We start from the raw sequence: 22490 nt of genomic DNA, 5'->3' as shown, positions 1-22490 counted from the left end.
TCTAATCAGCACCATCATGCAGCTCAAAAGCACAAATAACAGGTACATAAGGCATCATCCCTAGATCCTTAGTCCTATTCTAGCATGATGTTCCACCAACTGATAATCATAACATAAACTTGTATGGGTATTTTGGGGTACTTACTTGAGCTCGGTTGATTGCATGCACCACACCTTTTTCTCTTTTCAAAGTTCTTTTCTTTCTGGATTCTTTTTGTTTTTCTAAAACTGTTTTTTTTTTCATTCTCCAAAATTCTTTTTACAAAAACTGTCTTTTCACATTTTGAAAACTTTTTATCCGACCCCTCAGTTTGAGTTCAGGCACACCCGAGAGTATGCCCGAATCCCTCAAACCAAGGCTCTGATACCAACTTGTAACATCCCAAAATTTAAGACCAAAATTTCTTTTTAATAAAACATTACTTTAAACAAAGCATCATTCCAAAACATAATTTGAGTATAAGTTTTCAAAAACACATGTTTATTATCAGAGTAAACGTTCCCAGGCTGACTACTCTATGGTGTGTGCCATGCGATCACCCCGAGCTCCTCCCTCCGCTACCGGAAGTACCTGAAAGCAAAACTGAAAACCGTAAGCACAAAGCTTAGTGAGTTCCCCACCTTACCACATACCATGCATAACCACATACTGCACATACTGGGCCACGCCCGCTATCCGGGGCCTCGCCCCCTACTACGGGCCTCGCCCGCTACAACGGCCCCGCCGCTCCAGGCCCCGCCTGGCTTCGAGCCTCGCTCGGATACAGATCTGTTTCTCTTAGGCCTCGCCTGTCACAGGGCCTCGCCCACTAACATATAATAGCACATAAACGTATCACGTAACATTACATAAGCTAAACATATACTAACAACCCTTGCTCTAAGGCCTCGCCTATCTCTGGGCCCCGCCCGAGTTCTGCTACTGATGAGTCATGGAACCTCGTCCATACTCCTGCTGATAGTGAGGTTCGAGCCCAGCCCACCCTCACTCCTTTCCTAACTTTGGGCCCCGCCCCTGCTCTGCTGCTACTGAGATATGGAACACCATCCACACTCTGCTATTGGTGAGATACGGGACCTCGCCCTCTCTCACCTCCCTACCAGGCACATACAAGTATCACATAGACAACAAGTATAAACTATCACATAAACTGCTCCTTGGGCACCCGCCCTCTGTCATTGGACCTCGTCCAAATATCATACTAGCGTACTGTGCCTAGGGCTAACCCCCGGGTCTTCTACTCGTAACTACATGGGCCGGCATTGTGGCCGTAGACCCATTCATACAAAGGGAAACTCACCTGATATTGCCGAACTGCCGCTGCTAACCCCTTCGACCGCTACCTGACCGCTAACTCCGAATTGCTGCTCCGCTAGCTCCCCGAGCTACCAACAACAACCCAACACTTAGTCTAACTGACTTCCAAAGGTTAACCAAGTCAACTCTGGTCAAAGTCGATGTCCTGGTCAAAGTCAACCCTCCAGGTCAACCCTACTCGCCGAGTCACCCTGCTGACTCGCCGAGTCCATAAATCCAGAGTCCTTCCACTCGCGACTCTACTCGCCGAGTCAGCCCCTGACTCGCCGAGTTTACTGATTCTCGATTCCTGTCCTGACCAACTCACTGAGTCCTGGCTCGACTCGCTGACTCGAGTCTTAACTCGAAGGGTTTGGGATCACTCGACCTGACTCGCCGAGTCTAAGAACAGACTCGCCGAGCACACGACAAACTTCATCCAACTCGACGAGTTGTTCATCCAACTCGCCGAGTTCATGCCCATCTTCATCCGACTCGACGAGCTGTTCATCCCACTCGTCGAGTTCCTCATCATCTTCAAGCTACTCGCCGAGTCCACTCGAAGGACTCGTCGAGTCCACTAAGATCCACCTACATGCAGAGGACTTCCGAGTCATGCATGAGCTTCAAACTATAGATCCACCCTCCCCAAGCCTATTTCCCACGTAAAGTTGCAACCTTTACGTGTAGAGAGTGAGATCTAGGCAAAATACATCCATAGCTAGGGTTTAGGACCAAGAAACTCCAATTTCCACCCCAATGGCTGATACTTTATGGGATTACATACCAAAATAAACATGGATCTGAGGTAGCAACCTCAGATCTGGACCTCAAGCTCAAGGTTGGTCTTAAACATGGCTTAAAAGCCCCAAAACTCATAACCAAGGAAAATCTGGAGGAGAGAAACGACTTAATACCTTTCAATGCTCTGAAATGCTCCCCAAACTTCGGATCCAAGACCACTCCTTGATGCTTCAAAGATTCCCACTCCTTCTTCTTCCTTAAACACACTCAAAAATGGCTAGAAGCTTGAGTGAACACAATGGGGGCTTAAGGTGCGGCGTTCTGGGTGCAAGAGACTGTAAAGGAGCCCTAGGAAGAAGATTAAGATGCTTAAATAGGCTCCAAGCCCCGGATTTAGGGTTTTCCTCGCACAGACCAGACTCGCCGAGTCCACTTGGCCGACTCGTCGAGTTGGTCACTTTCTTATCGACCCGGATCCCGCTCCGACTCGCCGAGTCCTTCCTTTGACTCGTCGAGTCCCTCTTAAATTTAGGGTTTCCTTTACTTTCTTGGCTTTCAAAATCCTGGATGTTACAATACCATACACATAACATATAACATATCATGGGCCCGCCCCTGCTACATCGACTCTAGCTCGGCATCGGCTTGCTCGACATCGGGCCCCGCTCGGCATCGAACCCTATTCGACATCTGGCCCCGCCCAACATCTAGCATATCTCGACACACATATAAACATATCAACTAGCACATAACATAACACTTATACTATCATGTAAACATTCCTCGAGCCCCGCTCGTCATCGGACCAAGATCTGGAAACATGCTATCATATCATACCAACTAGACATTCCTCGGGCTTGCCCCGACATCGGACCGAAATCCGGAAATCCTAACACATAGCAAACATATGCAAGAATCACAAAGACATCAAGCATATAAGCATACAAGCATTCCTCGAGACCGCCCCGACATCATCAGATCCAGAAAGCAAATAACGCTACATCAGGCCTTGCCCGACATCGGACTGTAGTACGGAACTACTACTAACTAAACGGGCCGGCCTTGGTTCCTTACACCCTTTCCTACATGAGAAAACCACCTCACAAGACTAAGCGCTGAAAACTCGAGTGAGGAATCCCTGTCTGCTGCTCCGGTGACTCTCCGGTTATCAATTCCATAATAGCACTTAATTAGAATCTGATAACCCTTCTTAGGGTAAAATAACCATTTTACCCCTGGTTAAAGCCAACATCCTGGTCAAAGTCAACCTTCCAGGTTGACCTAACTCGCCGAGTCAGCTTATTGACTCGCTGAGTTCTAGAACTCAGAAACCCTAAAATCGCGATTCGGCTCGCCGAGTCACACTATGAACCGTCGAGTTCCCAGGCTACCCATCATCGTGACTGGACGAACTAACTCGTCGAGTCGTCCTTAGACTCGCCGAGTCCTAGAAAAATCAGAAAAGGGACAAGATGATCCACTTGCCGAGTTTCACGAATATCATCGAAGATCCTTGATCGGACTCGCCGGGTTCCCTTGTAGATCTACCCTAAACAACGGGTTTCACACTTCTAAGGCTCCAAAACACAGATCCAGATCGTTTCCATTGTCCATTTCTATAAAGTTGGAGACTTGATGGCTTTGCACACCTCAAATGGACTCAAACTCAAGTTATAGCAACCTATTTCCATGAACATGACCTTTTCTTGGACAAAAACGGGTTCAAGACCTCTTTTATGGTTCTAGAGGCTAAATATCACAAGCAGAACGAATTGCTTGGCTTGCAACCCAGGGAGAGTAGCTTATCCTTTTCAAAGGGGTCAAAAAGACCCATAAATCAATACTAACAGAGATCTAAGCTATGGGTTATCAAGCTAAGAGCTTTTTACCTTAAAAGGTTGCTAAAGATGGATGAAATCCTGGATCTAGATCTTCTCTGTGACAACCCGAAATTTTCCATTCAAATCAAACCACATCAATCCAATAGAAGTAGAGCTGTTTCAGTGAGAATTCAAACTTTTGGAATAAGTTTGGCAGTTTTAGGGTTTTACACCTAAGGAGTTATTAGGAGAGTGATTGCACTAGGATTTTGTGCAACACTGTAAATCCATTACTTTAGTTCATTAGAATCCACTCCGAGAATAGTAATATTTTCTGCCAAAAATCTCTGGACTATAAATAGAATTCTGAACCAAATTGGTTCATTATTTGATTTCCAATTAGAGAAAAGCCAAATACTCTCTCACGGATCTTCGGGTTTTCATCCCAGATTGTGAGTCTACTTCCCTAAATGTGTTTTAATGCTTGTTATGTGCTTTATAACATTGATTACATGTCCAAAACACAAGATCCGGGAGTTTACCGCCCAAGAACGTTCTTGGGGAGTAAACTCCAAAATCAAGCCTAAAGGCCACATAGTCCCATTTCTGTGTTAGGCAACTAACTAAGGACCTAGTGTATGATCATTGGAGGCTAGAAACAAATCAAAATCACTTAGTTTGAGGATTTTACGGCCAAGGAACCACCTCTTGGGCCGTAAACTCCAAGTAAAGGGCACAAATGAGTGCCTAGTGATCCTTTAGCCTTAGAACAAGAACCTAGAAGCCTTAAGCAAGTGTTTTAGACCAACAAAACAATTAGAAACCCACTTTGGAAGGGAGTTTACGGCCAAGATGCTCCTTAGGCCGTAAACTCCAAGATTTAGGGCCAAATCCCCTTCAAACTCTTCCTAGGGCTTAGTCTTCATTTTTAGCATGCACCTTAATGGGTTTAGGACCAAGGAAAATCATGAAAAGCATAAGTGTTTGAGAGTTTACGGCCAAGAGTATTTCTTGGGCCGTAAACTCCTTTAATGGGGTCAAAGGACACCCTAAACACTTCCATAGGCCAAGAAACTTTTAGGGCAAGTACTTAGAGGAGATATGGACTAGTTAAAATTCTTAGGACCTCATGTGTGAGGGAGTTTACGGCCCAAAGAGTTCTATGGCCGTAAACTCCATCAAATGGTCCCATTTAGTGCCTTAAACCTCCCTTAATCCAAGTATTGAAGCCTAGACTTGTTCCTAGAATTGTTAGACACTTGAAAAGACAATAAGAACCCTCCCAAGGGAGTTTACGGCCGTAAACTCCAAGGGAAAAGGGTCTTTGGGCCGTAAACTCCCCTTAGGAGTCAATATGGTGCCTTAAACTCTTGCCTAGCCTTGAAACAATTCCCCTCTAAAGTTGTAGTACTTCTAAACTCCATTTCATGGCTTGTTTGAGAGTTTACGGCCAGGAGCTTACTCCCCTGGGCCGTAAACTCTATTGATTATGGTCTTTTGACCTTAAACTTCCATTAGGGGCATTGCACTCCTTTATTGCAACCCATTTGCCTCCTAGCACTTGACCAAAAGTGTTGTCCTCGCGCTTAAATGTTATTACTTGTATAATTGGTGTTATAATCACTAATTATTTATATACATATGTCTTCATATGTAATTAGGATCATTGTGTGTGTCTAAGTCATCACTTGACACCAAGCACTTGTCCGATCCTTCCGTACGATAACAGCCCGTTCATTTCCAGTGACATACTGCAGGTGAGTTCATACCCCTTAACTAATGTTTTAAACTATTTCAAATGTTTTATGGGGGGGGGGGATACAAGTAGAATCATGCTACTTATTATGTCAATCACATGTGATTAGTAAGTTGGATTATATTACTTATTACATCAATCACATGTGATTAATATACAGCATTCAAAAGATTTGGCTACTTATTAGCCGTTTTACCAAATAGTTTTCCTTCAAAAGATTTTTATAAACATTTTATATGTTTTCAACTACTTATTACACTGTACTTCTTACTCTGTTATCATATTTCAAACTCATTTACAACTGTGTTTTCAAACAAATGTTCCTTTATACTCAAAACTGTTTTATTATACTTATGCCTTCAAATTGTTCTATAGATTGACATCAAGTCGATCTTCTCTTAAAATAATATTCCTGTTTCAAATGTTTTACAAAACTTACTCATGCTTTTATTTTATTATAAATTGCATGCCTCTATATGTATAGTTATATAAGAAATGTTTAAAAGACTTAGGAAGACTATCCACCCTATTTCCTTTTCGCGCCTTGAGATGTGGTCTGGTGGGACATTGGGTATTCGTCCGAAGGTCGTTTCAAGATTTGTTATATATCATGTATACATATATAGTCATAAAAGGTCCTTCCAATTCATCCTATGCCCTTGGGTAGCAAGGGTATACATCCACGTCCATACGTACTACTTAGATCACTAGTAAGCTACCATATGGGTAGTTTGAGAAGATACTAGAACCATTACTAGAACGCGATATCATACAATGAGTCAGTTCATTCATGAGTCAATACTTTCTAGAAACAATACATATATAGATATACTAGAAACAATACATATACAGATATACTAGAAACAATACATATACAGATATACTAGAAACAATACATATACAGATATACTAGAAACAATACATATACAGATATACTAGAAACAATACATATACAGTTATACTAGAAACGAGAACATATACAATTATACTAGAACGCTTACATATACGAGAATACGTTGATTACGTTGATTTAAATCGGAGCATGACTTAAAACCTCATGACTTGAGTTGCGGCCAGAGTCTCTTGAAGGGGGAGCGTTGAGTTTGCGTATAGATTCTATAATGGATTAACAATCCTACACCTTGCTGCTAGCTACAGCCGGACCTGCAGGTCTGCGGGTGCTAAACGTCATACACTGATTTCGACATCCTTATGTCGATATAATCAGTCCATAGTATGAGTTTGTGTATAGATCTATGCTGGATTGACAATCCTACACCTTGCTGCTAGCTACAGTCGGACCTGCAGGTCTGCGGGTGCCAAATGTCATATCTTTATTTCGACCATTCGTATGTCGTTGTTACAGTCGATAGTATGGCGCAATTTATCACGTAATGCCTTTGCCCAAGACCCGGCCTGAGGTAGTTAGTACGGTAGTAGCCCTTTTAGAACTACGTTTTAGTACTACGTTAATATTTTCCGGTACATATTTTTAGTGATAACCTCACTTAAACATAAATGTACAAACTATATTTTTGGATAATGATAGTTATACTTTGGAAAAATACTTACTCTTACAAGAGACACACACACACAGAACAGTTAAGTCTTGGTAGAAGACTCCTTTTGTTACTAATAGGAATCATAGGGATTTCTAGGGATTTCCAAACATTTACAGTTGAGCTGCAAACATTTTCATACTTATACGAGTTTTCTTTCATAACAATGTCAAGTCTTAGAAATTATAAGTTTTCACAAATTAAGACACATTAATACTTATGATCTCACCAGCTTTATAGCTGATACTCGCTTTCAAAATTACTTGTATCCTCAGGTCATCATAGACAGGTACCGATGCAAGGAGAAAGGAAGATGAAGCTTATTCAAGACTTATCTTTCATTTTGATTTATGCTTTAGTGTTTATCAAAATTTGATCGAATACAATTGTATAATAATTATTTTATTAATGCAATGGATGATGTTGTTGCTTGTTTACTACTTTACATTGTTGTTGATATTAAACATGACGTCCTCCGCCCCAGAACGTTTCCGCCGTTCTTGGTTTTGGGGTGTGACATTCTCCCCAAGCTTGATGGCTTCAAGCTCTTCCAACTCTCTTCTATATCACAAAAACACACTCAAAACCTCAACAATCTCTCAAAGAAGAAGCTCACAACGGATTAGGGTTTTTGGAGGATAGGGAGGCTGATAAGGGAGGCCCAAAAGGGGTTAAGTAGCTTAAATAGGGTGCAAAACCCCAAAAATAGGGTTTCCTTCTGACAGACCTACTCGTCGAGTCTAGGCTTGGACTTACCGAGTAGACCATTTAAATGCCCGCGTCCCTTCTGGCATATACTCGACGAGTTAGGGCTACCAACTCGTCGAGTAGCTGAAAGACAAATACTTAATTAGATTAATTGCATACAGGGCGTTATAATTATCCTCCACTTGTCTTAGACTTAGTCCTCGAAGTCTGCTGCATCCGAACAACTCCGGGTAGTGCTCCCACATCTCCTCCTCGGGTTCCCATGTCCACTCCGTGCCCTTGCGGTGCTGCCACTGCACCTTCACTAGCTCGACCCTCCTATTCCTCAGCTCCTTCGTCTTGCGATCCAGAATCACCACCGGTCTCTCATTGTAATTCAAGCTGTCATCAACCTGAATATCCTTTAAGGGTACCACTGCTGAATCATCCACCAAGAACTTATGTAGCTAGGAAACATGGAATGTGTTGTGGATTTGGCGGAGCTTTGTTGGAAGATCTAACCGATAAGCAACCCGACCCACCCGGACCGAAACCCTAAACGAACCAATGAACCTGGGGCCCATCTGTAACGACCAAAAATTTGAGCCAATTTAAAACATTTTATTTCATTCAAAAACCATTAAGTTCATACATTTTATTTTCAAAATAGTTTAAACATCAGAGTATCCCCCAGAACCATATCACATGAATCATAAAACATGAGGAGCGGTACGATCATGCCTTCGCTTTGCCACAATCTCCTGAAGTACCTGAAACAATACACTGAACTGTAAGCCCGAAAGCTTAGTGATTTACCCCCAAAATACCAACCACATACAACCATAATCATAACATATTGTATCACAATACAGAACAACCATGCCTTTCAAGTCTTCAGCGTGACTGGTCCGCCCTCAACAGGCCTTCAGTTCACCTAGTCCACTCTCCGAGTCTATAGTATGACTGGATCGCCCGCACCGGGGCTTCAGTTTATCTAGATCTATCCGAGCCTTCGGTATGACTGGACCGCCATACGGGCCTACAATCTATCCAGACCGCTCGTAGGGTATGTTGGCCTTCAGCACAAAGTAGGACCGCCTCAACCCAAACATCAAGCAAATAACCATGTGTACATATAACAGGAAATCACATAATAGTCCATATGCAAACAAATCGATCTAGCAGATCATAAAGCATATCATCATCCTTACCAGGATATCGACCTAATCGGTCACTAACATAGCATCATCCTATATACTAGGATACCGACCTAAACCAGGTCACTAACATAGCATCATCCTATATACCAGGATACCGACCTAAACCAGGTCACTGACATATTACTGTCCTAATTACCAGGAATCCGATCTAACAAATCAATAAGCACATCAACAGTACGAGTACAGATATCATATATAACTATCTCACAAATCATTGATCATAGCAATCTCTCATGACCAAGGCATCGACCTAACCAAGTCACTAACATACCAATCCTAACGGATCACATGAGCATAACAACATATTGTCTATTCTGATACCAATCTAACAAATCATAACTACATGTAGCATACTGTAACCAAGATAACAACTAAAAGGGTCGGCCTTGGTGCCTTAGACCCTATTGATATAGTGAGGATAACTCACCTGAAATTGTTGACTGAAAAGATAAGACCAAGCTGCTCCGACGTCCGACATGATCGCCGCCACTGAACACTACCAAAGTACCAATTCCATAAATACCAATATTACCAAAGTACCCTTGGAAGTTAAATTGGTCAACTCTTGGTCAAGTTCAAAGTCCTCAGTCAAAGTCAACCTTCCTGGTTGACTCTACTTGCCGAGTCACCCCGTCGACTCGTCGAGTTCCCTTACCCAGAAAACTCTCATGATACAACTTCACTCGCCGAGTCGCCCCAAGACTCACTGAGTCCAACGATCTTTGAGTCCCATCCTGTCTAACTCACTGAGTAGCCAACCGACTCACTAATCCAAGGCTTTAACCAAAAGAGGTTGGGGTTTTGCGACCTAACTCGCCGAGTCCAAGAATAGACTTGCCGAGTCCAAGGCAATCTTCAACAGACTCGCTGATTTGTTCTTCCAACTCGTCGAGTCCGTGCATGTGTTCATACAACTCGTCGAGTACACCCATGTGACTCGTCGAGTCTCTCCAGTTCTTAGTCCATTCAGAGGCTTTTCGAGCCATGTTGAGGCTCCAATCCGTAGATCCACCCTTCTACAATCTATCCCTCACATAAAGTTGCAAACTTTACATGAAACCAAAGAGATATAGGCCCAAAACACACCAAGGCTTGGGTTTTAGACAAAAGGGATTCACCAACAATTCAATAACTGATGCTTTATGACTTTCTGGACCAATACAAATCTAGATCTGAAGTAGCAACCTCAGATCTGGACTCCAAACCTGAAGTGGATCTCAATCATACCAAAATGGCCCCAAATCTCATTCAAGAATAAATCTAGAAGCAACAAAGGAAAGGTAACAACTCATTACCTCTAAGATGTGCCCAAAAATGCAGTAGATTCTGGATCTACACTACTTTCTTGATGCAAACCCTTTTGATCTTCAAGTTTCTTCCTCTAGAACACCTCTCAAAGCTTCAATCTCCTTCCAATGGCTTTATACACACGAGATAGGGTTTACTGGATCTCAAAGGGGGCTAAGGGAGCTGAGGGGAGGACATTAAGTCCTTTAAATAGGGTGCAAACCCTAAGATTAGGGTTTTTCTCATCCCAGTACCAACTCGTCGTGTCCAACTTTCGACTCGGCAAGTTGGTCACTTAATTCGCGACCCAAACCTGCTCTGACTCGGTGAGTAAGCGTACCTACTCGTCGAGTCCTTTCTTCGAAATTACACTTTAAAGTCTTAAATTGTACTTCTGAAATTCGGGATGTTACACCATCTTTCCCTGCTTCCGAAACTTGATAACTCCATTTCAGGGTGACACTTTCAGGAGGACCATGTCACCCACTTGGAACTCCAAATCCGAACCACGCTTGTCAGTGTAACTCTTCTGCCGACTCTGAGCAGTCTGGAGCCTGCTCCAGACCTGCTAGATCTACTCTGTGGTCTTGAGTACTATCTCCGTACTCCCCATGAACCTCTGACCGACCTCACCCCAACAGATTGGGGTCGTACATTTCCTCCCGTAGAGCATCTCGAAGGGAGGACGGTCTATACTGGCGTGGTAACTGTTGTTATACGAAAATTCCGCTAACGGAAGATACATATTCCAACTGCCACCAAAATCTAAAACACATGCACGAAGCATGTCCTCGAGAGTCTGAATCTTCCTCTCACTCTGCCCGTCTGTCTGGGGGTGGAAAGCGCTGCTGAAATGGAGACGAGTACCTATCTCGTCATGAAATCGCTTCCAAAATCTGGAAGTGAAACGGACATCTCGGTCTGACACCACCAAGACAGGCACCCCATGCCGTGCCACTATCTCACACACATATATTTCGGCCAACTTCTCGGCCGATATGCTCTTCTGGATCGGGATAAAATGAGCGCTCTTGGTCAACTGATCCACGATGACCCATATCGAATCTACTCCACATGCGGTCCTCGGAAGCTTGGTAATGAAACCCATGGTGATATCCTCCTATTTCCACACGGGAATGTCTAACGGTTGCATCTTGGCGTGCGATCTCTGGTGCTCGGCCTTGACCTTCCTGCAGGTCAAGCACCTCTCCACATACCATGCTACATCCCGCTTCATGTAAGGCCACCAATAATCAGGGCGAAGGTCTCAGTTCATCTTCATCGCCCCAGGATGGATGGAGAACCTCGACTGATGGGCCTCATCCATCAGAACCTGCCATACTCCGCCCCAATATGGAACCCAAACGCTCCCATGCAGGGTCAAAAACCCTCGGCTGTCATAATCAAATGAGGCCACTCGGCCCACAATCCTCTCGCACTTCTGGCACTCCTCCTTCAGGCCCTCAACCTGTGCCTCCCGGATCTGCTTCAGTAATGGAGTAATCACTATCACCTCGCAAGACTGACCGCTGAAAACTTGAGTAAGGAATCCTTGTCTGCTGGTCCGGTGACTCTCTGGCTATCAATTCCATAATAACTCTTAAATCAAAACCTGATAATCCTTCTTAGGGTAAAATGACCATTTTACCTCTGGTCAAAGTCAACATCTTGGTCAAAGTCAACCTTCCAGGTTGGCCTAACTCGCCAAGTCAGCCTATTGACTCGCCAAGTTCTAGAACTCAGAAACCCCAAAATCGCGATTCAGCTCGCCGAGTCACACTATGACCCGTCGAGTTCCCAGGCTACCCATCATCGTGACTGGACGAACTAACTTGTCGAGTCGTCCTTAGACTCGCTGAGTACTAGAAAAATCAAAAAAGGGACAAGATGATCCACTTGCCGAGTTTCACGAACATCATCGAAGATCCTTGATCGGACTCGCCGGGTTCCCTTGTAGATCTACCCTAAACAACGGGTTTCACACTTCTAAGGCTCCAAAACACAGATCCAGATCGTTTCCATCGTCCATTTCTATAAAGTTGGAGACTTTATGGCTTTGCACACCTCAAATGGACCCAAACTCAAGTTATAGCAACCTATTTCCATGAACATGACCATTTCTTGGACAAAAACGGGTTCAAGACCTCTTTTATGGTTCTAGAGGCTAAATATCACAAGAAGAAGGAATTGCTTGGCTTGCAACCCAGGAGAGTAGCTTATCCTTTTCAAAGGGGTCAAAAAGTCCCATAAATCAATACTAACAGAGATCTAAGCTATGGGTTATCAAGCTAAGAGCTTTTTACCTTAAAAGGTTGCTAAAGATGGATGAAATCCTGGATCTAGATCTTCTCCCCAAGCTTGATGGCTTCAAGCTCTTCCAACTCTCTTCTATATCACAAAAACACACTCAAAACCTCAACAATCTCTCAAAGAAGATGCTCACAACGGATTAGGGTTTTTGGAGGATAGGGAGGCTGATAAGGGAGGCCCAAAAGGGGTTAAGTAGCTTAAATAGGGTGCAAAACCCTGAAAATAGGGTTTCCTTCTGACAGACCTACCCGTCGAGTCTAGGCTTGGACTTACCGAGTAGACCATTTAAATCCCCACGTTCCTTCTGGCATCTACTCGACGAGTTAGGGCTACCAACTCGTCGAGTAGCTCAAAGATAAATACTTAATTAGATTAATTGCATACCAGAAACGGGACGTTACATAAGAGAAAACAAAGTTTTTTAAAAATGTCTACACACATGCCATCTGATTCACAACTCAATGTGATTCAAACTCCACTAAACCTCATTCATCAAAACAAAACCTTCCTCAATGTGAGGAGTCAACAATCACAAGAGAGCTTCAAATATAACCAAATGATAGTGGGTACACAAAGTCTATTTCCATGCAAATCTAAGACCACACCACGTCTACACATCCACTTTAGTCATGTAATTGGATAAAGGTAACATGTGGAATTCCACAAACTTATGAGCATCTAATTAATGGACGGGTATTTAAGTTATTTAGTTGTTGCAACAAAATGATTATAAGATGAGAGAGTGAAGGGGTGTGTGATTATCTTTTGTGAAATTTGGTATTGTTACCTTGGGAGAGGCAAGGCTCTCCAATCAGCTGATACTAGTAGTTAGGGTCGAGGATAGAAAACACAAACACAAATGCAACAATTAAAGATGCATATAAAATAAATAATAGAAGTTGATGTGGTTCACTCAATCAGATTTAATCTTAGCTATATCCACGGACGAACTAGATAGAATTTTTTTGATAATAGTCATCACACATGTTTTTTATATTATGGTTACATTCGTACAATCAGATATATTTATAATGATAGAATTGATTTAAAATCTACTTGCGTCTCTTTGAATTATATAAACAAACTCTTAATAGTTAAACTTTATAAAAAAATTAGTGGTTAAACTAAAAAAAACTATGGTGGGTTTTTTTTATGAAAACTCTTTTTAAAACCTAATTAAGTTAGAAAAAACAAAGATACATGTGCTAGTATTTTTTTTTATATAAAATGGTGCTAGTGTTAGATATTAATCACTATTTGTACCATTTAACACGAATTTTTTACTAGGAAAGTCATGTTAATGCTGAAGATCTTAAAAATATAGTTTAGGTTATTCACTTATTTGACGAATTAGCATAAATGATGAAATAATGAAATTTAAGGTTTGGTGGCGAAAATGTAAAATATGCAAGTATGGTGACTAAATGTTGAAACTCCAAAACGTGAGTATATATATTTAAGGAAACTATAACTTCCATCTCATTATATTCACTCCCTCGTTGACCGATCTACAGAATATAGAGAGAAGTGTCAAACGGTGGAGAAACGTATCAACCTACTCAAACTCAAATCGATCCAGTTGAAAGCATAAATTAGAATTCGAAAATTGAATATAAGCTTGCAAAGTTAAATTGATTGGAAAGAAAAAGCTTAGAAAGGGAGTCTGCTAGAGTTTGGAGTTGCCTCGAATTTGAGGTACGTTCCTCAAACCGGTAAATTGCTAAAGTATACGACTTATTGAGTAAATTTATCAGCGAGTTAAGAAATTGTCGATGTGGAATGTCAGACACGTATTTTGACCTAAGTCAGAGGTGAAGTTTTTCGATTAGTAAACAATTTGGAAGTCACTAGGTTTTTGTGTATGCTATAAACGAATGGAATTAAAAGGAAATGAGTGTAATGATGCTTATATGTGTTGTGGATACAAAAAATTAATAATTGAGAAGGGGATTGGTCCCGGATGTGTGTTTCTTGGCACTAGTTAATTTCGGGTATTATTACAATTAATCATGGTGGGAGTTTATGTATCTCTTGATAGATTCTTAAATGAACGATCTTCTTCATTCAATTCAGATTTTGAGTATGTAATGGGAAAGCAGAGTGGCGGACGCAGGACAAAGACTTTTGAATTTACTAACATCAGTTACCTGAATCAATCCCTGCCTATCTTTTGAATTATAACCTGTATTATATTTTCAAAGCAGCTTTTAAGACAAAAAATGAAAAAAAAAATAGGTATATTTTTTTGTATTATAGTAACAGTTAGCGCAATTATGAGTTCTGACTAGGTTTTTCAAACATGAAACAGGTTGTACTTACTGGAGACTTGCATCTCACTATATATTTCAGTTCGTTAAGCTGCTCAAAAATCACATACATTCTATCTCAACAAATCAACAAGTCGATGGAATCTTCATTATCTTCCCGTTCCGCTGTGGACTTTTCTTCTCACGTGTGGAAGTACCATGTTTTTCTTAGTTTTAGAGGAGAAGATACTCGTAAGACTTTTGTGGATCATTTGTACACAGCTCTTGTACAACACGGGATCTACACTTACAAGGACGATGATACACTTCCTCAGGGAGAATCAATTGGCCCATCTCTAAAGACGGCTATTGAAGAATCACAGATCTCTGTCATCGTATTTTCTAAAAACTATGCAGATTCTTCATGGTGCTTAGATGAACTTTCACATATCATGAAATGCAAGGATACAAGAGGACAAATTGTGATGCCCATATTTTATGACGTTGATCCTTCCGAAGTTCGAAAACAAAAACACAAATACGGAGAAGCATTTGTGAAACATGAGTTGGAGAACAACACGAAGGTTGAATCTTGGAGAAAAGCACTTGTGGATGCAAGTAACATTTCTGGATGGGAAACCGAGCACATTGCCAATGGGTAATTTTCTTCTTTGTTTGTGCACTTTTTATGCTTAAGATATGTGTGCTCTACTACAAGACATGTATACTTATACCTAATAAGATTTTAAAGGATATAGCGAAATTCTGGATGATAATATACATGTTTTTTTTTTATAACTGTCATGGACAATGATGCAAATATTTATAGTTGTGCTATGCAATAATCAAATAACAATATATATATATATATATATATATATATATATATATATATATATATATATATATATATATATATATATATATATATATATATATATTGTAGAAGGGATCCAAAAAGTATATATGAAGAAGTTTCTCTTAGCTATTTTGAAGACACAATTGGTAGTACAGAGTTAAGAAGGAAGATGCATGATAATAAGTAGGCTGTCATACAAATGTTTAAATTATTCTTGATGATGTTTAATGACCGTAATTGATGAAAAAAGGCGTTAACTAGATCACTTGATAAGAGCCGAATAATTATCAATACTACTGGAGATTAACATCTGTTAAGAACACACAAAGTGAACATTCTCTGGAGTTGTAGTTTATGATGAGGCTATTTGTCAATGTATTGATGATCCTTGTATATTCAATTTGCAGGCACGAGTCAAAATGCATCAAAACAATTGTTGACACAATTTCACATAGGTTGCATCCAATAACTTCAAGTGTGGATAACAACTTGATTGGAGTAGAGGCTCGCATGCAACATTTGATATCAAAGTTACAAATCGGGTTTGGTGGTAAGAGCATGATTGGAATATGGGGGGTCGGGGGCGGTGGCAAGACTACTCTCGCCTCTTCTGTTTATGATGAGATATCTAGCAAGTTTGATGGTTGTTGCTTTATAAAAAATGTTCGGGAGGAATCATTTAATAAAGAAGGTCTGGAACGATTGCAAGAAAAAATTCTTTGTGGTGTTTTGAAACAAAAGCAAATGGAGGTAGGGAGACTTGAAGAAGGAAGGCGCATGATAAAGGATAGGTTACACCATAGAAAGGTGTTGATTGTTCTTGATGATGTCGACAACCTTGAGCACCTAGAACAGTTAGTTGGATCACATGATTGGTTCGGTGAAGGAAGCCGTATAATAATCACAACTAGAGATGAGCATGTATTAACTGCACACAAAGTAGATGTGATATACAATATAAGCTTGTTAAACAATGATGAAGCTATGAAGCTCTTTTGCAAGCATGCATCCCGGGGTTACAAACGTATTGAAGATTATGAACAGCTTTCAAAAGATGTGGTTTCGTATGCTGGTGGGCTCCCATTAGCACTTAGAGTTCTCGGTCGTTTTCTATGTGACAAAGAGATGAATGAGTGGAGGAGTGCCTTGGCTAGATTGAAAGAAATTCCTGATGCTAATATTTTGGAAGTTCTAAAAATCAGCTTTGATAGACTTACACCCCTGGAGAAAGAGTTGTTCCTAGACATTGCATGTTTCTTGAGGGGATCCTGCCGGTATACATATGAAGAGAGAATGATGATACTTGATGCTTGTGGTTATTACCCTGTTATTGGCATAAAGGTGTTGGTACAAAAGTCTCTCATAACTATTTCTGAAGTTGGTGAGTTTGATATGCATGATTTGGTACAAGAAATGGCACACTACATTGTTAGACGGGAACACCCCAAGAATCCTGAAAAACATAGTAGAGTTTGGAAAGTGGAAGATGTTTTAAAAATATGTTCTATGGATGCAATGATGGTAATATTAGGCTACCTTTTCATGATATATATATATATATATATATATATATATATATATATATATATATATATATATATATATATATATATATGTATGTATGTATGTATAAAGAAACAATTTGAACTCGATGCTGACACCATTTTGTTCCTCTATCTTAGAACCTTGACAAGATTGAAGCTATAGGTGTTTCGTGTTTTTGGAGTGTTGAATCACAACGTGTTCTTCAAATCGCTGCAAACATGAAGAAACTTCGTTGGATTGATTTGAATCAGAAATATGTTTCGAAGAAACTATTGGTTGTGACTCCACTATCATTAGTTATAATGCCAGAAAGTTTTCCACCAAGGGACCTTTGCTGTCTAACATTGAAAAACATCAATGCAAATCAACTTTGGGATGGTTACAAGGTAATCCTTATTGTTTAATCACTTCAATGGATGAAAGCAAAGTGAATGGCTAAATTAATAATCTAAGCTGCTTCCTATCTCTTCCTCTATCAATAAGACACACACATGTACATAAATGGCTGGATTTTAAAGTATCTCAGTAATCATGAAATACTTGGCTCTTATTCAAATGAATATATTATTTATTAAAAGTTTATTTCTTTTGCTTATGAATATGAAGCGATTATTAATAGTTTTATTAGAAAGTTGGTGGTAATGATATACACATATGATAGTTAGGAAGGTAACTTATACATCACATCGCCCAACACTTGTAGGACACTTATGAAACTGAGAAATTAATAAAGCCTCTATTAAATATACACTGTCAGTTTTCGACTCTATACATATACTTTTGTCTCCTTACGGGTACAAAACCGAAAACTAATTTGGTTCTTGATTTTGATTATGTACTTTTTTAAAGCTGGTAGTTTGTTTGGTTTTTCAGTAGGGGTGTGTATGAGGTAGTTTGGTTAGGTTATTGGCCAAAACCGAACCATAACCATTACATTTGGTTAATGTATTTTGGTAGCCATTGGGTATCGGTTAGTAGTAGTTTGGGTTAACTTATTTATTTGGCTATATGATCAATGGTTAATGTCGGTTAAACCATAATGGTTCAAAATTACATAAAATAAAAAAGTACTTTGCTATAAAAAATAAAAACAGAAAGTACATTGCTATAAAAATGAATGACTGCATGTTTGTAACTATGTTAATATGATAGAATATTACGTATCTCATCTAATTCCAAATAATTATCTTTTAAAATTTCAATTCCTAATATAATTACATACCATATAATTAGTAAAATATTATATTAAAACACATTTATTAATATTATTGGTTCGGTTCGGTTTGTAGTGGTGTGGTTTTAGACTTTTATTTGAAAACCATAACCGAACTACATGTATTCGGTTAATCAAAGTTAGAAACCACATCACCTATTTTAGTAATGGTTCAATTAAAATGGTTCAGTTTGTCCGTTAATATGCTCACCCCTGTTTTTCAGTATTATTGTTGATTATAATTTAGTCAATTCCGGGATTCAACAGAACCAAAACCGTGGTTTTTATTTTTTCCGGGATTCAATCGGTTAACCATCACCAATTTTATATAAAACATGTTTTTAAGGAAATTCTTTTATAAACACGACTTGCTTTACGATCAAGATACCGATTTTGTATGAAAGTTTTGTTATCATAAAAAAATTGATTGCTTTCCTGAACACAATTTTTGTTTTTCAATGTAATAGTTTTTGGCCATCAATTTTTTTAAACATGCATGGTTTTACAGATAGAATTTTATTAAACCAATCATGTTTACAAACATTATATATATATATATATATATATATATATATATATATATATATATATATATATATATATATATATATATATATATATATATATATATATATATATATATATATATATATATATATATATATATATATATATATGACACACACCCATTTTCCTTGAACTGTTGGGCAAACTTTTGACATCTGTGCACCTGTGTATACAGTTTCTACCACACTTGAGAATGATCAAACTTGATAGCCTGGATAAACTAATGGAGACACCAGATTTTGAGGGGCTTCCAAACCTTGAAACATTCATGGTTTATGGATCTTCACTTTTAAAACAAATCCATCCATCATTTGGACATTTGCAAAAGCTTGTTTGTGTGGACATAAGGAATTGTGGCAATCTTAAGATGGTTCCACCCATTACCCAGTCAACGAAACTCGAGACCATTGTACTCTCATGGTGCACATTAATTTTTAATCTTTCAAACATCCAACAAATTAATTTGGAGAATATTGTACCTCGCAACATGAACCACATAGGTCTATGGTTTTTTAGTGGATGCTTAAGAAAGCTGGTTCTCAGCAACTGCAGTCTGACAGATGGAGACATCAATTCGGCTGCTGGTTGGGAATTACCCAATTTGCTAGAACTCGATCTAGAAGGAAATGGATTTGTCCGGTTGGATTTTAGTCTCTTGCTACTTCCTCAGCTCAAACGGCTGAACGTGTCATGGTGCAAACAACTTGTAGAATTGTCAGAGTTGCCATCAAGTATAGCTGTTGTTATAGCGGGTTGGTGTTCGTCACTTAAAAGCTTTGGAAATATTTCAAACTGTAAATGGTTGTGGCAAGTCTCAGTTTGGGGGTATACCAAACTTGGTGCGCTTTGTGGTGACATATTACTAAACTCCATGCTCCAGGTTTGCCTTTTGATTTTCATTCTTTATATATAAAAACCTCAAAAACATAAGAAGAATAGAGGTGAATCATAATGGAACGTGTTTTGTGGCCAGGGAAACGCCAGAGATTACTTTATCAGTATCAACCTTTCGGGCGATGACATTTGGAGGAGGGCGTCTGTACTTTGGGTTGTTTGGATGAAGACTTATAATATGCTGCTTCCACATGATTGGTGCAATCGCTTTTCTGGGATTTTGATGTTTGTCAAACCCGAGGTGACATTTGAAGGGTTCCCTGACATAACCATCAAGATGGGTGTACAAGACGTTTGTCAGTCTGAGCTTGATGATCAGGAGTATAATGAAACACTCGAGACTCATTATGATCAGATATTTGTAGGATATGTTTCCTTTAGTTCATTGAGACACACTGGATGCTTGAATTCAACATACAATACCTTTTCATTTTCCTTGGACAATGAGTATTTGTATGGAGGTGAGCTTAGGTTTAGGGCTGTACTTGTTCCTAAAGATGATCCGATGCAAACACCAATAGTCCCAACAGATTCCTCAGAAGTTTGGGATGGGGAATTTGATTACAGAAAGACATTTACCATACAACATGATTCAAACTCCTCTGTCAAGATTTTATGGAAATGTCGGCTTTGAGACATATTTCCAGAGGTCGTTTGACTGCCCCCCAGTTTTCCCCTCCACATAATCTTTTGTGTCACCATCAAATGATCCGTGGTACCAATTTTACTTTCATGGCTGTTGTTTTTGTTAAAAAGGATTACATCTGAACTGATTAGATCGGAAGTTGTATGGTAAAATATGTCTTTATTATACGATACATGTCAAATATGTGCTACTTGCCATATCGAACATCAATCTAGAATGCAAATTTGGTCATGTGAATATGCATGTATCTGGCATGCATATACAATTGCAGGCTAATTATTTGGTTGAAATAGAATATGCCATATATATATATATATATATATATATATATATATATATATATATATATATATATATATATATATATATATATATATATATATATATATATATATATATATATATATATATATATATATATATATATATATATATATATATATATATATATGTGAATATGTATGTAATTTGGAACTTGAATGCAAAATGGGATACATACATTTTTCATATATATGTAAATTTGGTCAAATTAGAATGCAATAAAGCATGTTATACATATAATGTCATATGCATATGTACACAAATGTATATATATGGTCAAAAACCACAATTGTAATTATGCAACAACCAACATTGGAATAACATCTTGAACATTGGAAACACACAAAAATAAAGTACAATGCCAATACATGTACAAACATCATTGGAATTAACCAAGAAGAACTAAAACAATCAAAATGAACAAACAACCAGCATTACTGAACATAACCTAAGTAAATACACAATCTCATACTTGTTTGTGTCAAGTTCGAAGCCTTCAAGTTCATTTCAGAAATAAGATCCTTGTAATAGTGATTTGATTGGCCCTCTCGAAAAAGTTGCAAGCTTGTTTGAATCTTGGAAATTGGTGTAACCCAAAAATCTTCACCATGTGTTCCTAACAGTCGAGGAAGTTATACACTTTGTTAAACTATAATGACAAAAACCCTAAAATATATTTCCAATATATTCCACTGCTTCCATATAATTGTTTTCACTTCCGTATATTTCCCCTGTTTTTTTAAAAGGAAAAAAAAACAACTATTCAAAAACACACTCAGGAAGTCAAAGGTCTCGGTTTTTCCATTTTGAAGTCAAAGATTCAAGATTTTACCCAAAATCTTACACATCGCTCGAGATTTCACAACTTACTAATCGTTGTCGATGGACCACATTGTAGAATCGAACGGTAACAACTCAGTAGACACCTCAGATCAGTTGATTTCTACCCCTTCTTTCATTGAATGTCTTACTCACCCGCTTCTCTTTCCTCTAAGTACTAATATATATCGATCCTCTTTCACCCTTGACCTTCGTTATTTTTCTGACCTAATTTGAGTATGTATGCATGCTTCTGCATATGTGGGCCGCTAATAATTACTCCTCATATTTGGGTGATGACTTTCAATCGAATGGGTGGGGCCGTTGTTCTGGAAGGAACCTGCTCCAGACAAGTTACCCAAATACAAAATATGTTTTTTAATGGTTTGTTTTTAATAGTGACCTTGAATCTTGCATAAACTTTCTCTATCTCCAAAATGTTTCTATAATATTTTCTTATAAATTATATGTATTCATCAAATTCACATTCACATTCAAACAGACATAGCACTTTGCATAGGCAATAACAAAACATTTTCTCCTGTCTCGTATTGAAGAGTCGATCAATAAGATTATAATTTCTGTATATGCATCTGGGAGCATATATGATGAGTTCGGTTTTGCTTCTTCAAGTAAGCTAGTTGCAGGACTGACAACTGCTTGTTTCATCATCCTTTATTTTCATTGGTCACATAAGTGT

At 39.0% G+C, this 22490-nt stretch overlaps 1 protein-coding gene across 1 annotated transcript; it reads left to right on the top strand.

Annotated features, from left to right (window-relative positions):
* Window positions 1-14183: 14183 nt before the first annotated feature.
* LOC111906304 (disease resistance protein Roq1-like) lies at window positions 14184-20815 on the top strand. Its single transcript, XM_023902061.2, has 6 exons — window positions 14184-14375; window positions 14989-15584; window positions 16193-17306; window positions 17468-17716; window positions 19286-19990; window positions 20084-20815. Exons 2-6 carry the CDS (start codon window positions 15085-15087, stop codon window positions 20636-20638), a joined length of 3123 nt encoding a protein of 1040 aa, XP_023757829.1. The 5' UTR covers window positions 14184-14375; window positions 14989-15084; the 3' UTR covers window positions 20639-20815.
* Window positions 20816-22490: the final 1675 nt, after the last annotated feature.

Source organism: Lactuca sativa, chromosome 8, assembly GCF_002870075.4.
Source record: "Lactuca sativa cultivar Salinas chromosome 8, Lsat_Salinas_v11, whole genome shotgun sequence".
Classification (NCBI taxonomy): Eukaryota; Viridiplantae; Streptophyta; class Magnoliopsida; order Asterales; family Asteraceae; genus Lactuca; species Lactuca sativa.
The sequence above is the reverse complement of the archived record's forward strand: the minus strand, read 5'-3'. Positions and strand labels throughout refer to the sequence as shown.